The sequence below is a fragment of the Tachypleus tridentatus genome, chromosome 6 (assembly GCF_004210375.1).
Source record: "Tachypleus tridentatus isolate NWPU-2018 chromosome 6, ASM421037v1, whole genome shotgun sequence".
NCBI classification, from domain to species: Eukaryota; Metazoa; Arthropoda; class Merostomata; order Xiphosura; family Limulidae; genus Tachypleus; species Tachypleus tridentatus.
In genome coordinates, this window is record NC_134830.1 from 156,473,571 (window position 1) to 156,489,937 (window position 16,367).

Here is a 16,367-nt window from a genome sequence, read left to right on the forward strand (position 1 = left end):
TTTTCTTCATCACTTCCATATTTCTACAAATATGTCTTATGTACTTGCACGTAAGTGAATCTTTTTTTTTTGAGATCTGGTCAATACAAATGATAAAAGTGAGTGGTTTCACCTTGAAACATCTCGGGAACATTAGGTTTTCACAAAAGATGAATATATTAATTTCATGATAAATTTGAGCCTTTTAAAAGATTCCCCAGGGATTATGGGTCACAGGTTTCAGGCTAAGAGCTTATTTTCTCTAGGGACATCACATTACTGGTACAGAAATAATGAGAAACAGTTAATACTTTATTTTTAATGAAGTTTTAATGATTTATTGCACTAATAATGCACAATTAATATTAACATTAGGAGCTGCAGTAAATGAGCAAAGTGTGTGGCGATTGTTCATTGATTCCTCCAAAAGAAGTCTGAAAGGTATTCTACACAATAGTAACATATATGTATCTCTTCCTATTGCTCATTTCTTTCATACGAAAATCTTGACGTTTTTCTTTATAAGGACAATTACAAAGAACACCATTGGCTACTTTGTGGTTACTTAAAATTTTTTTGCATGTTATAAGTTTGACAATCAAATTATATAGAGTTTCATAATTTTTGAAAGAATCTAACAAAAGCATCGAAGTTTCAGCTAACATAACGTAACAAAAATTAACCTGAACTAATGTTTTTTGTGTGATTTGGATGCCCCACGCTAATACAGCGGTATGTCTCCGGATTTACAACGCTAAACTCAGGGGTTCGATTACCCTAGGTGGGCTGAACAGATAGCCCCATGTGGCTTTGCTGTAAGAAAAACATAAACACGTGATTGGGACAAGAACGTAGTTATTGAACATTGGATTAAGAAACAATGGCCACAAAATATCATTTTGACACAAGGTGGATAGACCACAACACGTAGTTTTAAGAATAAAAAACGAGTATTTCACATAAACATATCAAGATGAATGAGCATTCATATTCGCTTCTCATCAGTGTTTTTCTCTTTTTTTTCGTTTATTTATATTTCTCTTCAACAAAAAATAATAAAAATGTTCAACGTTAAAAACGAAATAATAATTATATCTATGTCAGAATTTGTTTTCTTCCTGTTTTTTTTAAACAATTTTTACGTCATAGAAAAAATAAATATTTATTTCAAAGAATGCGTATCAGAATCATGGAAAATTTGTTTTTAAAACCAAAATAGTTTGTATCTCATTTAAAATATCAGGCTTATGTAATATTGCAAAAATACTTTGGAACGGTATTCAAAACTCCATATGCAGTGATATTATTCGACCACACACTTACGTGACATCAACAGTGTTTAATTAGATACTGTAACACCTACGAACCTATTTTTATTTTAACAAATCTAATCAGTAGCTGTAAGATGAATTAAAATTCACTACTAATGCTTTACTGCCATTCACAGTCAGAAACCATTAATAGATATGATTTTATCATGATCTTAAAATACAGTCTTATTTGTGGGCAAACACGTAGCGAAAAACAATGACAAAGAACGATCATTTTGGCTTGACTTTACCTTAGCAATTCCAGACTTTCTGTATAGCTACATTATTACTTCAATACAAAAAAACAGAATGACATTCTTTTGTCCAGTTTAATAAGATTCATTGAAACTGTTGAAAGTCAAATACTTTTATTATATTCACTTAATTCTGATCTAATCAACGAATGTAGATTAGAATTTGCTAATTAATCCAGCGATTAATGTAGCTAATTCAGAATAAGATTTCTACTTATTATTAACCGTAATATGTAAAATATCACATAATATCTTTGTAATTTCCAAACAAAGATATTAAGCTAATAATTCTTATAAAAAGTGAATAAAATGAAAAATGATAAACATTATAACATACATTCATACATCACATGAGATATTAGTGTTAGACTTGCTATATTGTTAATCTTTAAATTTTTATTTTGTTCCTTAAAAATTTTCAATATGTAGAAGAGTTTATAATAATAGTATTAACACTACACTATATACATGTAATATACAATTCTGACAACCGTTCCTTTTCAGACCGGTTTATACACGACTAACATAGTTTGCGGAATACTATTTATGTAAGCCATTTGATACAACATACATTATACATATTATAAATTATATGTATTACAGACATTATAATCAATAAAGTGAAACTAACCTTAAAAGAACAACATTACATACTTTACGAAGCACGTATGAATGACTTAGAAAATTGGTATATTCAACAATTGCAATAATTTCAGGTCAATTTATGCAATCTTAAATAGCTGTTAAAATAAACTATCACGTACATAAAAATCGTAATTAATTAGAACTTGAGTGGATAAACACACATGATATACCAACTGGAAAAGGTTGTTATAAAATAAGTTCCTGTCAATGAAAAGTAGCCTGACCTATACTCAGAAGAAATGTTTTACATAACATAACGTAACTCTTTCTAACCTAAACACAAAAGGAAAGTTTCAGTATGATAGATAAATGAGTAATAATAAAGTGATAAAATAGAAATCAAATTAAAATTTTCACGTAAAATAATTCAGATTGTAGTGAAGAGAAACAAATAACTCTGTAATTTACTTTGGGACGAACTCACGATATAAATACCATAAACTTTATTTGTCATCATGTCGGACTTTGAAAGTACATCAGTATCAAAAATAAAATGAAAAATATCAATATAAAATTTATGGCGTTGATTTATATTCGTTTACCAACATATCTGAATAGAAAACTAATTATACAGTACGACGTTTGTTTGATTAAAAAAACCAATGAGTAGAAAGTTACATCATAGCAGTTTTGTTACTCACAGCTATGACCTTAGGTATGATTGTGTCGAATCATCACATTCTATAAATATGAAAAGTTGGAGAATACTTTTAACATAACCAACTAACTTACAGCTGATATCAACGTCTTTTACCTTATCGCAGTCGAATGAAGATGAGGTTTGTTTGTTTGTTTTGGAATTTCGCACAAAGCTTCTTGAGGGCTATCTGTGCTAGCCGTCCCTAATTGAGCAGTGTAAGACTAGAGGGAAGGCAGCTAGTCATCACCACCCACCGCTAACTCTTGGGCTACTATTTTACCAACGAATAGTGGGATTGACCGCAACATTATAACGCCCCCACGGCTGGGAGGGCGAGCATGTTTGGCGCGACGCGGATGCAAACCCGCGACCCTCAGATTACGAGTCGCACGACTTAACGCGCTTGGCCATGCCGGGCCATAAAGATGAGGACAGTGGTTCGTGTTTTACAGTTTATTCTATAAGTTAATTATCGGATAAACTGGAACATAACTAAAAGAAGACAAATAGTTGTATTTGTGGCAATCCTCAACGTAGAGTAAAGCCAGATAATTAAACTAACATTAATTTCTGATCAAAATATACCAAATATCATTATGGGACATTATTAGTGAAATATAAATTGATAACCTAATTCTCAGTAAGTTATTCAAATTCAGTATAACAAAATTTCCAGTAAAACAATACTGTGACAAATCTTCTAAGCGTATAAAATAACAAACAGGAGGAATTATGTTGAATTTCCCGCCAAGCTCCTCGAGTGGTATCTGTCAAACAACAGTAAAATTATGTTTATGTTGACTATATTCACTAAATTAATCAATGATCTGTAATGTCAATTACATTTATTAATGCAAGTTAAGCTAAATGATTTAGACTAAGGATGAATAATTTTATTTGATTTATATTTAAACTAATATATCATATCATTTTTCTCACATCTCTGGTAGTTCTTATAAACGATTTCTCCAGCACAATTCTTCTGTAATCCTTGTTAAATCAAAATTTCTTTTATACCTGACTCAAATTTAGCATTAAAATTAGGATTAAAATTCTTAACTACATTTACTCACCATGACTATTAAACTTATGTTTTAAACCAGTGGACTCTCATTTTATACCCGGTAAATAATTATAAAGCTTGAATTTTTTTATTTACCTTTTAAATTAATTGTGATGCAAAAAGAGCTCAGCCAACATATTTTCGCGAACCATATATATGCGAGACGCATATGGTTAGCGACCTGCGGTTTGGCCACCCCTGATATGTATACTGTTATTGGTCAGTATCATAACAAAAGTGACAAAGTTTGCCTTCACTCATTTTAAGGAAACTTTAGGTAAATATTATAAGCTGAGAAAATGAATAAACAAGCTATGAATTGCTGATTGTTGTATGATTGCGTAATGTTACTAGAACCTTTCAAGTTTATTTCGTTTTAATTGTGTATTATTGTATCATAACATCTAGTAGTGTATGAAACTTTCTGGGCTTTTGTCAAGCTATAATTACTCGCCCTAAAATGTAGTTGGACATAAAATAAATAGATTTGTATTGTTGATTGTGAGTTTACCCATAAAGAATATACAAGAAAGATTTTTAAAGTGACATTATCACATACTGAGTTGTAGTAACAGAGTAGAGAAGAATAATTTGTCTTGTCAATTGAGATCTAAAGTAATAATGGAACAAGACTGTGTGGACTTTGATGAAAAAGAAATAATTACTTGAAGCCCTGGATACAATTGTGCTAACGAAGAGTTATATTTGTGATTTTGAAGTGAAATTATCGCAGACTGCATTGTAATAACAAAGCAATGAGAAAAATTTATCTTGTCAATTTATGTTCCAAAATAACTGAACCAGAGTAAGTGGACTTTGACCAAAATTAGACAATTATTTAGAACTCTAAGTACAATATTATAACCAACAATGTAAGAAACATTTGTATACACATTTGACTTGTTTTAAATTATATTAATTTAAAACAAGATTACTGTGTGATGTGTGTTTGTTGTTGAAATTTATCACCAACAAGTCATATAATCCTGCTGTAAAAAATCCTGACTATACAAAACCTGACACAGAAAATGAAATATTGTAGAGTCTAAATACATTATTTGTCTCAAAAAGAAAAGAATTGTGTGACTATACCCAACGTATCGCGTAATTAATCACTCCAAACTTGTAAATAGTATGCGTGTTACTCACTGTAAACGCATGTCTGTACCTCTCAATAACCATTAAAACATACTTTAAGAGATTTCCTGTCAAGTATATTATCAATTAATTATGTATATACTGTAATGTTCCACATGTAATCCGACTAACCTAAAGTACCATAATATAATACAGAATAGAAATGACAAACTATTCAATGTCTGACACTATTTTAAATTAATAAACTAATAATTCAATTAAATGCAATCTCTTTATAGAAGAAAAACTTATGTTTCTTTGTTTTTTAATTTCGCGCAAAGTTACACGAGGGCTATCTGCGCTAGCCGTCCCAAAATCAGCAATGTAAAACTAGAGAAAAGGCAGCCAGTAATCACCTCCCACCGCCAACTCTTGGGCTACTCTTTTACCAACGGATAGTGGGATTGACTGTCACATTATAACGCCCCCGCGGCTGAAAGAGCTAGCATGTTTGGTGGGACGGGGGATTCGATCCCACGACCCTCAGATTACGAGTCGAACGCCTTAACCCACCAGGCCATGCCGGGCTCAATATATTTTCCTTTCAGAACAGTACGGATTCTTCTTTTGATTTAAAATTATTAGAACAATACAGCTGAAAATATTTGTTACTCTTCGCATCAATGTTTTTCCAATATAGATACAACAGTGAATCTTTACTCTTTGGAAAATGGCATGGTGTGAAACCTTAAGTTTTGATTTTTTGTAATGTAGTTAATGTGTGCAACATCATTACAAATTAATAAAAATTGAATTGGAACAGAGAAATGAGAGAAGAAACAGTAGTAAAAGATTGAAAAATATCTTTGAGAGACGGAGAGAAATGGATGTGTGTGTGTTTTCTTATAGCAAAACCACACGTGGCTATCCGCTGATCCAACCAAGGGGATTCGAACCTCCAATTTTAGCGTAGTAAACCTGTAGACTTATCGCTGTACGAGCGGAGGGCGAGAGAAAAGTTAAAATAAATCACAACTGGTTCAGTATAGTGACTCTTGTTTACTTTACATTCGTGTTGCTCTGCGGCTGCCAGTGTTGACTGGCACTGTTTTAAACATACTTTGTATTGTAGTTTACATTTCACTTTGATCAATAGCTTTGGAGAAGGTGACATTGTTCGAATTAATTGTTTTTAGTTGTTTATAGGAAAATGGACATTTTAATTCTTTTCATCTGTTTAATCTTCTTTCAAAACAAACCTGATATGTTATGATCTATTTTGTTTCTATGATATTTCGTGTGTTTTATTTATTTTTTTATTATTAATATAGTGTTTGGCGCAGATAGCGCCGTTATTTGCGACATTAAACCAAAACAAACAAACAATTATATTTATTATAAGAGATTGCAATCTAGATTAATTTATTTGAATATTTTGGCTTTTCACAATGTCCTATAAAAACTGAATAATGGAAAGTTAAAAAACACCAGAATTTCTTCATTTACCATGAGGCCACAATCCGCAGTTTTATGTATGAGAAATAGTTTTTAACTGAAACATATCTTCATACCATACTTCAGACAAACAAAATTGTCTAAGCAATACAAGTTGAAGAGAGTGTTATTATAAAGGTCAAGAAACTTGTGAATGTAAGGCTAACAAAACTATTTGGTAATAAAGGTTGGTTTGGTTTGGTTTGAATTTTTGTGCAAAACAACTCGAGGGCTAACTGCGCTAGCCGTTTCTAATTTAGCAGTGTAAGATAGATGGAAGGCAGCTAGTCATCACCACCCACTGCCAACTCTTGGGCTACTCTTTTATTAACGAATAGAGGGATTAACCGTCACATTATAACACATCACGATTGAGAGGGTGAGCATTTTGGTTTGACGGGGACTCGAACTCGCCATCCTCAGATTACGAGTTGCGATATAACAAGGGAATTTTAGCTGTAACAGACGTTTTTCACCATTATCATGTGACATTTTCTTTCATGTATAATATGAATTATGTTTTACATGTTCTGACTAAGAGCCTTGCGTCACTGGTAATTTCGTTATTGAGCTGGTTTTGGACTTTTTTTTGTTTTGTGTATATATTATCAACTAACTATTTTCTTTTAATTTTATAATTACCATAATTGTAGATCATCATAATTCCCTTCTTTTGTTGCCTGTTTGTTAGAAGTAAGTTTCAACTTAAAATGCTAAAATTCGGAGCTCAATTCCACTCCGTGTACAGAACGCAGATCGCCCATTGTTTGGGCTTGTGTTCAAAAGTCACAAATACATTGTTTTTATACCTTAATAGATTTGTATTATTTGTTTATAATCAGTAGATTTGTTTTATAGTGTTTTTTTTTATGATCAGTAGTTTTGTTTCATATTGTTTGTTTGTTTGTTTTGAATAATATCTCATGTGAAGTATAAATGTGTTTGTTTTGTTTCTGGGTTTTGCGCAAAGCTACTCCAGAGCTATCTGTGCTAGCCGTTCCTAATTTAGCAATGTAAGACTAGAGGGAAGGCAGCTAGTCATCACCACCCACCGCCAACTCTTACCAACGAATAGTGGGATTGACCTTAACTTTATAACGCCCCCACGGCTGAAAGGGCGAGCATGTTTGGTGCGAGCAGAAATCGAATCCGCGACCCTCGGATTACGAGTCAAACGCCTCAACACGCTTGGCCCTGCCGGTTCGTTGTTTGTTTATAACAAGTAGATTTGTTTTCTGTTGTTTGATTATAACTGGTAGATTTGTCTTATATTGTTTGTTTATAACAATAATAAAGAATTAAAGATAAGAAAAACCAAAACAAGTGTAATAGTAATAACTTAGGTCGGTTCTTTTACTTGAGGGAAGTGAAGGTTATTTTTATTCATTGTTTGTATTAATGTTATGATTATTAATACTACAGCAATTTTTTTATCAATTTTGATAACTTATAACGTTAAAATTCAGACTTCGATACCCACAACTTTATATAGAACGGCAAACAAAAGCAACATAAACTTATTAAAGCTTATATATAAGCTTCACAAATAAAAAAATGAAGCAAATTTGCTTCATAATATTTCTTTAAAAATTGAAAAACTGAATTGTATATCTTTGTACCTGTTATTCAAAAGCAATAAGAAAATATTTACATTTCTCTAATGTTGCTAACTTAGATAAGCACTCTAGTTACTCAATTAATTATCTCAGTTTCGTCTCAACTTGTTTTCTTGCTTTGTGTAGTTAGACCAATTAGTCGATGATGTAGATATCACATTCCACAGAAGGAAAAAAAAAAAGATGTTTCCAATGGGCAAGTGTCCAACCAATTGATACGTACAAATAGTTTTAAATAGATTTTCAAGCCTTTAGATAATCAACAAGGTCATAAAGCAACTTTTTCACTCTGAAAAATTTATTTAATAAAACTTGATTTTTCACAAAGTTTCGAAAAATAAACAAACGAATATTTCTTCATGTCATTACTGTTATTCCACTCCAGTATACATTAAACATCTTTTCTTTGTTGTCAGCTTTCCAACACATGCATTTTAATATCCATTACTACAAGTTCCTTTTTGAGGTTAAACCACCACATTAGTGACGTGGAGAAACACTGAATCCTTCAGTGTTTATAAAATAACATTTACATAGGAGTAATTTATTTTCCTAATTTCCATATTATTTTTGTTTTCAGGATAAGCAGAAACATAAGAAATGTTTCGTTTACTTAATAATAATTTGTTGTTTGGAATTAAGCAGGAAGATACACAATAGGCTATCTGTGCTCTGAAAACTACAGGTATTGAAAACCGGTTTTTAGTGGTATAAGTCAGCAGACATACCGGTGTATCACTTGGGCTGGAATTATACATAACATAATAAAGAATAAATTGACACTTCTAAATAAACCAGAAAGTGTTCACTTGGACGTGTCAATTTATTATTTTATCTGTCAGCTTTATTCACTTATGTTCTGTTTAAGCAAGCAAAAGGAAATCAATATTTAACTTCCACAATAAGAAAATCATTTAAAATAATCTCTTTGACCCCAGAATAATCTCCCAATGATAAAAAACATCCATCAGTTTAATCTTTAGAACAGGTAAGAATAATAAAACAGACATATATCCAAACTCTTAAAATAATCTATATTTAGCATTCATATCATATTTAACTATTATATTATTTTGCTTCAGTGTGACCAAAATTCTTGACCTTTGACTCCAAAGTTTCATCCATCATGACCTTATATTGATTTTATTAAAGTAACTCATGAACTAGTATCTACAAATGTGGTAAACAATGTATAAATTATGACCTGTTTTTGTTTCTTGTTTTTCACTTTTTTATTAGTGCATTAGGTTTGTTCCCCAGAAATAAAAATATTAAAATATTAAAAATGGAATTATTAACTAGTTGAACTTCTTTTGAGTTCTGTTCGATCTTGACAAACGTGATTTTAACAATTTCGATTAATAGACCTCGATTTTAAGTAATTTTAAGCTTCGTTGTTTCTCTCATTATGTAGCAATTCACATGATGCTTATGTTTAAGTGTTACTGGAAACGAAGAAAAAACGGAACACTTGTTAATAAAAATTACTTATCTTTGAGATGATTGGATGTTTTTTCTCGTGTTTTGACGACATTTCTGACGTAAATTATAAAAGTGTTTTTCAATTAGTTCCAAAACATAGAGTCTTCAAGATGCATATCATATTCAAAAGAAATGTGAATAAATTAGTCTGAAACATTGCCTAAAGGTTCTTCTAGTTTATTAGGATTCAATTTCTGTTTGAAGCCACGAGAGAAGCAATTTTAGATACATTTAAAAACAGTCTTTATTGATGTTACTTGAGACACGAAGTTTTCAGCCTCTTGTTTGCATTTAAGGGTCGAATACGATAAGACGTTTAGAAGAATGTCAATGGCCTAGAGTGTACTAGGAAGAGCAGAGTAGAAGTCTCAGTGTGATAACTGATATTTAACTAAACAACTTGTATTGAGTTTCGATTTCGTTTAAAACAACATGTTGGCACTTTGTACAACCCCTACTTTCAATTTCGTGAAATGTGAAGGCTCAGTCAATTTTAACAGGCTTAGTTAAGCCTAACACGCAATGTTGTAGGTGTTACTTTTAAGTATACCATTCATTATACGAGATTGTCATATGTTGTATATCAAAACATCTCTGACACAAATTATTAGACTGGCTTGTTTGTTTAGTAATAGTATCTGCATATTCTAATAATATTATTGCAATGTCCGAAAAACTAAATCTGTCCTACTCAAAACTTGACGTCAGAACATAAATCACACTTAGAATTCTTACACTTCGTTGTAAAAGTTGAGTTTGAATTTTTTGAGACATATCTTCTTATGATAATACGAAAAACGACGTCCTATCAATGGGAGAACATACAAAGTATAACATATTAGGCCTTTTCTCAAATCAGCCGCTTATCCCACCCCCTAATCGCCACTTATATTTTATAAACTGTTCCTGGATGCTGAACGTTTCGATACCCGTGAAAGACATGTCCCAAGAAGACCCTTCTGTACTTCTGTACATAACTTAAAACAAACAACTGAACTGTCCTGTACAGTTCAGCACCACAAGCCAGTTAAGTTTCATGTCAACAGTAACAGAAAGTTCTTGTGAATGAATATTTGTTTACTTAGACATTTATTATTCGTTTGCTGACCATATTTAATAACGTCACCAGTTGTGTATGTGTTTTCTTATAGCAAAGACACATCAGGTTATCTTTTGAATCCACCGAGGGTAATCGAGCTTCGATTTTGCCTTGTTAAGACTAAAGACTTACCGCTGTACCAGCGGAGGAGAACGTACAGTGAGAGCTATCGACTTCGTGCACCAAGTTTTCTGTTGAGGTAATTTTTAATTTTTCTGTCTCTCCTCAGTAAATTTGAAGAACCGCTAGCTCTTAGTATGATTGCAATATAACCAAGATAATAGGGTTATTAGTAACGAACGTTTTTTGAACAACCCAAATTATCAGAGTCGTCTTGTCTTAGAAACATAAACCTTCCTATAGTCTTGTTTCAGGATCCAGGTGCCCAAAATTTTATTTTTCTGTACATGCGAAAATTCACGAAAAAATTTTAGGAATTTGAAACATTACATACAATAATATGACAAAAGAACAGCTTTATAAAGATATTTTTGTTTTACCTACGGTTTTTGCAGTTAATAAAAACTAGCGAAAACATTCCAAAAAATATCATCGTAGACGTTCAAACTAAGTTTATCTTAATTCACCAGGTCGCGGGTTTGAATCCCCATTGCACTAAACATGCTCGGCCTTTCAGCCCTGAGGGCGTTATAAAGTTATGGCTTAGTAAAATTGTTAGGCTAAAGTATGTGAGGATTCAATTAGCACTACTTTACAGCTTGAAACAGTATAAAATGTATTCTTTAAATGGTGAAAATTATGGCATTTTACATCATTTTCTTACTACTCACGACTGGTAAAAAAATGAAAAAACATTCTTTAAAACAGACTTGAAAGTTTATTTCTCACACCTCACAAAGTCACAGTGACATGTCTACAATATTACAAAGTTTAATGTCGGGTTTCGATAAGCGTTGTGGATAAACCACCGATCGATAAACCATTGTGGATCTCTGTCCTTGATTGTGAACAAAGAAACACTTCATTTAAGTTTATCGTCTAAATAAAAAATTGAATAGTTTAAATTATCTTACGATGTCATTGAGTCGTCAGATTACTTAAATACTTCAATTTAACGGAAAACAATAAGAAATGTTACTTCACGGTGAAATGTTTGATGTTGAGATTTATTTATTGTAGTGACAAAGGTGAAATTTGGATGTCAATGACAACTCAATAAAGATGTAACATTTCTTAATGAATGTTTATAAACGTTTTTCATAAATATTAAGCATAAATTCTTCTAAAAATAGAAAAAAACAATAATTATTTATTATGTTGCCATCTATTGGTAAATCTATTGGCCAAGATTGGCCAGGTGGGTTAAAACGTGCGACTCGTAATCTGAGGGTGACGGGTTCGCATCCCCGTCGCGCCGAATATGGTCGCCCTTTCAGCCGTGAGGGCGTTATAAGATGACGGTCAAACCCACTATTCATTGGTGAAAGAGTAGCCCAAGAGGTGGTGATGACTAGCTGCCTTCTTTTTAGTCTTACACTACTAAATTAGGGACGGCTAGTACAAATAGCCCTCGAGTAGCTTTGTGCGAAATTCAAAAACAAACAAACCAATAATTACTTCTTGTTGACTTATTATTCTATGTGTCACTGTACTGACAACTGAATATACAGACGACACAGCAGAGAGATCGATGAGCCTTTACTGTAATAAAAACAAACAAACGCAACTGTATATAAATAAATAAACTTTCCGAACGCTAACTTTTATTGTTAGGTACTTATTTAATATTTTTTTCCCCAGTTAGATAGCATGTATGATCAGCAACTTATGTTCTCATTATATAAGTTTCTCTAACCACATTCTTTTCTCAGTCAACAGCTGTTTACGAATGTGTCAACAGATATGAAATTAAAGCAAATATTTATTTACTTTACTGACTTGTTCAATTTTTCTTATGAGGTTAGTTACACTTTCTTTATTGATTATAATGTCTGTAATATATTTAATTTATAATGTTTACAAGTTATGTTGTATCGAAAGTCTTTTGTAAATGCTATTCCGCAATTTATGTTTGTCGTACAAAATCCGGTTTTAAAAGAAACACGCAGTCAGTAAAAGATATTACATACATATAGTGTGTATGTAACACTATTATAACATTCTATTATATTTGTTGAAATTCTCTAAGAAACTATATAAAAAATAAAAAGGTTAAAAATGTAATAGGTTTAACACATATGCCTAATATCAAGTATAAATACGAGTTATAATGTTTATCAGTTTTTCATTTTATAAACTTTTTTTAATGAGAGTCATTGTACATTATTAGCTTAATATCTTATTCAGAAATAACATAGATCTTATAACATATTGTCTATGTTATGACTTATAATAAGTAGAAATATTATTCTCAATTAGCTAATTAGCTATTTTAATCCCTAGATTTCTTATCAAATTCTGATCCTTATTGGTTCATCAGATCAGAAGCTGGTGAATATAATAATAATGCTTGACTATTAACAGTTTTGATAATTTTTTTTTTTAAACTGGACAATAACATGTCATACTGTTTTCCTGAGTCACAGTAAAACTGTAACCATGCAGGAAATATGGAAGTGTTAACGTAAAGTAAAGCCAAAGAACTCGTTCTACAACAGTGTTTCAGTTCATTATTGAAAAGGAAACGACAAATATATGTCAATAGTAATATTTTATGTTGGGAATTGCCAAAAATTGGGAAATCTATAAACCTAAGTTTTGTTTTTTAAATGTTCTGAAACTATGATTTCATTTGATAAATAAATATTTCCCATCGAACATTGTCTGGAATATAGTGCCATCTAGTGTGACTCAAGCAGTTTAAAAAAAACCAAAAAACTTTTGTGTATGTGCCTGTCGACTAATGATGTTTTATTGAAAAATTATAATAAAATCACATCTAATAAAGATTTCTGACTGTAGATGACGGTAAAGCACCAACAGCAAATTTAATTAGTCTTACCGCCACTTCTTTCATTTCTTAAAATAAAAACAGATGGGCAGATGTCATGGTATCTTCTAAAAAAAATGTATTATCAAAGAAAGCTTCGACTACCACCAAGCCAACTTCATATCCCGTAAATTCACTTTGAGGACTGGCTAATTAAATATTAAAATTCATCTGTTAGTGTCATTTGTGATTTAGATCATATGATAAGTGAACAAAATAATGATGAGTTAAAAATTACTTGCTTGCCTGATCGAAAAGCGGAAACAATTGCTGAATCATTTGTAAATAACATAATAGCTAGATACGGTGTAACCCAGTACTTACTGACGGATAGAGACAGTAACATCGTTTCTACGTTAGTAAAAGACATTGATCAATTGTTAGGTGTCCAGAAAACTGAAACAACTGCTTTCCATCCAGCTGCTGCGGTATTAGTAGAAAGATTCAACAGAACTTTGCTAGACATGATCTCTCAATATTGTGAGATAGATATTAAAACTTGGGAAGAGCTGGTTCATTTATTACAAAAGTGATGAAAATGAGTCTACTCTGGAAAGTCCGTTTTTTCTATTACATGGGAGAGATGTACTGCTGCCTATGCAAGATATAATGACCCAAAAATATTTTATCATGCAGTAGGTTATGATTACAAGACTGAGCTATTACAGAAAATGCAGTTAGCCTTTGAGATAACTAATAAACATTTAATACAACATGCTCAAGATAGAGAGAAACAAACAAACAAAAAGTCGAAACTAATGAAATAAAATTAACATATAAACTATTGTTATATACCCTTATCGTGAAGAAAGGAAACACCAATAAACTATTAAAACTATGGAAAGGGTCTTTCAGAGTCCTTAAACAGGTAAGTCCAATCTATTTTGAGAATAAAGAAATTTATGGAAGACGTTGTTTTGAATTAAGCACAAAGCTACACAATGTGCTGTCGGTTCTCTGCCCAACACGGGTATCGAAACAAAGATTTTAGTGTTGTAAGTCTGCTGACATATCGCTGAGCCACTGGGGGTGCTATGAAAAAGAAAACAGTTGGTACAAATTAATAGAATAAACAAAATGAAGAAAGGAAACCCTATCATTACGAATGTATGATTGATGAAAACCAGACATCTGGAAAAAATGAAAATATTAAAATCGAATCTGATTATTCGAATATATTAGATTTATCTTATGATTGTGAAGAGGCAAGTGAAGCCAAGATAGAAAATTAAATGTTAGAGGACGTTAATACCACATTCAGTGATGAAAGTTTTGACGTAGATAAACCTAGGTATAGCCTGTCTAGTGAAGTCAACGTCCCTGTACCCAAGGAAAATATGTCTGGAACACCTATAATGACGTAAGGTGTTGCTGTTACTGATGATTATAACATTACATCACGTTGTCCTGTATCAACTGAACTTTATATGTCAAAGTAAATTAGAAAAAGTATGAGATGAAATTGAAAGGAAATTACCTTTAGACGTACAATCTGTGAAACCTACAAACAGTAAAGAGATTTATATGCGTCACACTTGGACTGATGTTCAGAGAAAATATTTTTATACCAACAAATGGCAGTATAATATATAAATATATGTTGTTTTTATTGTTCAGATAATTTATTCTTAATATTTATCAATAAAACTTTTATTAACATTCTTCAAGAAATGTTACGTCCTTATTGACTTGTCATTAATCTCAAATTTTTAATATTGTCATTACAATTAATAAATCTCAATATCAAACATTTGTCCATGTAGTAATATTTCTTCTAGAGCGTTTTTTTTTTTTTCAAATTGTCAACTTCTTTGGTTTTATCGTGAAGCATATTTGACCATAACATTAAAATACACAGAAATCCATATTACATTAAAGGAAAACTTTCGAATGATGACAAGACATGTTTTTCTATTAAATAATAGAATGTGGTATTCAAACAATCTAAGGATCCGAAAAAATCGTAAAATAATTGAAACTATACAATTTGTATTCGTACCACTGTACTTTGTGAGGAGAGGAGAAATAAACTCCAAAGTCGGTTTTAAGTAATGATTGTATCGATATATAAAATGATGATTCAGCCGTTTTGCTCTTCTCTTTTGCAAATCGTTGGTAGTAAGGAAATGATTGCAAATTGCCGTATTTTTCACCATATAACGTTTAAAGTCACTTTAAGCTATAAAAACATAGTCATTGTACCCTGCAATATTTTAGCCTAACAATTTTATTAGGCCTAAAATGCGTAACTCTTTATTCGGCTTTGATAGAATTAAAATTTGTTCTGCTGATACTTCTAGGCCTAAAATCATTGAAGAGAAAATTAATTATTTCAACTGAGACGTTTATACCTCATATACTTTATGATACGTTTATAAGGGAAAAATATCCGTTTCCAACGCCTACACCTGAAAAGTGATTTTTTATATTTCAAAGCGATGGCAATGCTTTACACAAACATAAAACATTTGTGTTTTTCTAAATTAATGTCAAGTTAAATTAATCTAATGTAGGTATAAACCACCCCAGGCATATACGAGAGATGAAAAAATGTTCATGAAAAGGTTTTTATTTATGAAATAAGAGTAAAAGAATAAACAACTTTTTATATTGTGTTGTTTTCATAATGTAATTCATATTTAGGAAATATGTGGATTAAATAGTCATTTAGAATAAACTTTCTGAAATAAAATGTATAAGTTTTTATCATCATATGAGAACCATATTTATACTATTAAGGAGTCATTATAAATACACA

General features: G+C 31.3%; 3 protein-coding genes and 1 long non-coding RNA gene across 5 annotated transcripts in view; 1 reads left to right on the forward strand and 3 right to left on the reverse strand.

Moving 5' to 3' along the window:
* Positions 1–16,367, reverse strand: part of LOC143254190 (uncharacterized) — a gene marked incomplete in the record, with an annotated part of 711,062 nt that overhangs the window by 432,211 nt on the left and 262,484 nt on the right.
* Positions 1–16,367, reverse strand: part of LOC143254204 (uncharacterized) — a 301,500-nt gene that overhangs the window by 116,773 nt on the left and 168,360 nt on the right. The window lies entirely within an intron of this gene.
* The window catches only part of LOC143254202 (uncharacterized), a 79,240-nt gene that overhangs the window by 48,337 nt on the left and 14,536 nt on the right, over positions 1–16,367 (forward strand). For both annotated transcript variants that reach the window (XM_076509004.1, XM_076509005.1), the window contains exon 3: positions 10,712–10,858. In XM_076509004.1, coding sequence (XP_076365119.1) covers positions 10,712–10,858 — 147 coding nt within the window. The remainder of the gene's footprint in view (positions 1–10,711; positions 10,859–16,367) is intronic.
* LOC143254189 (uncharacterized) overlaps positions 1–16,367 on the reverse strand; it is a 53,996-nt gene that overhangs the window by 5,755 nt on the left and 31,874 nt on the right. The window lies entirely within an intron of this gene.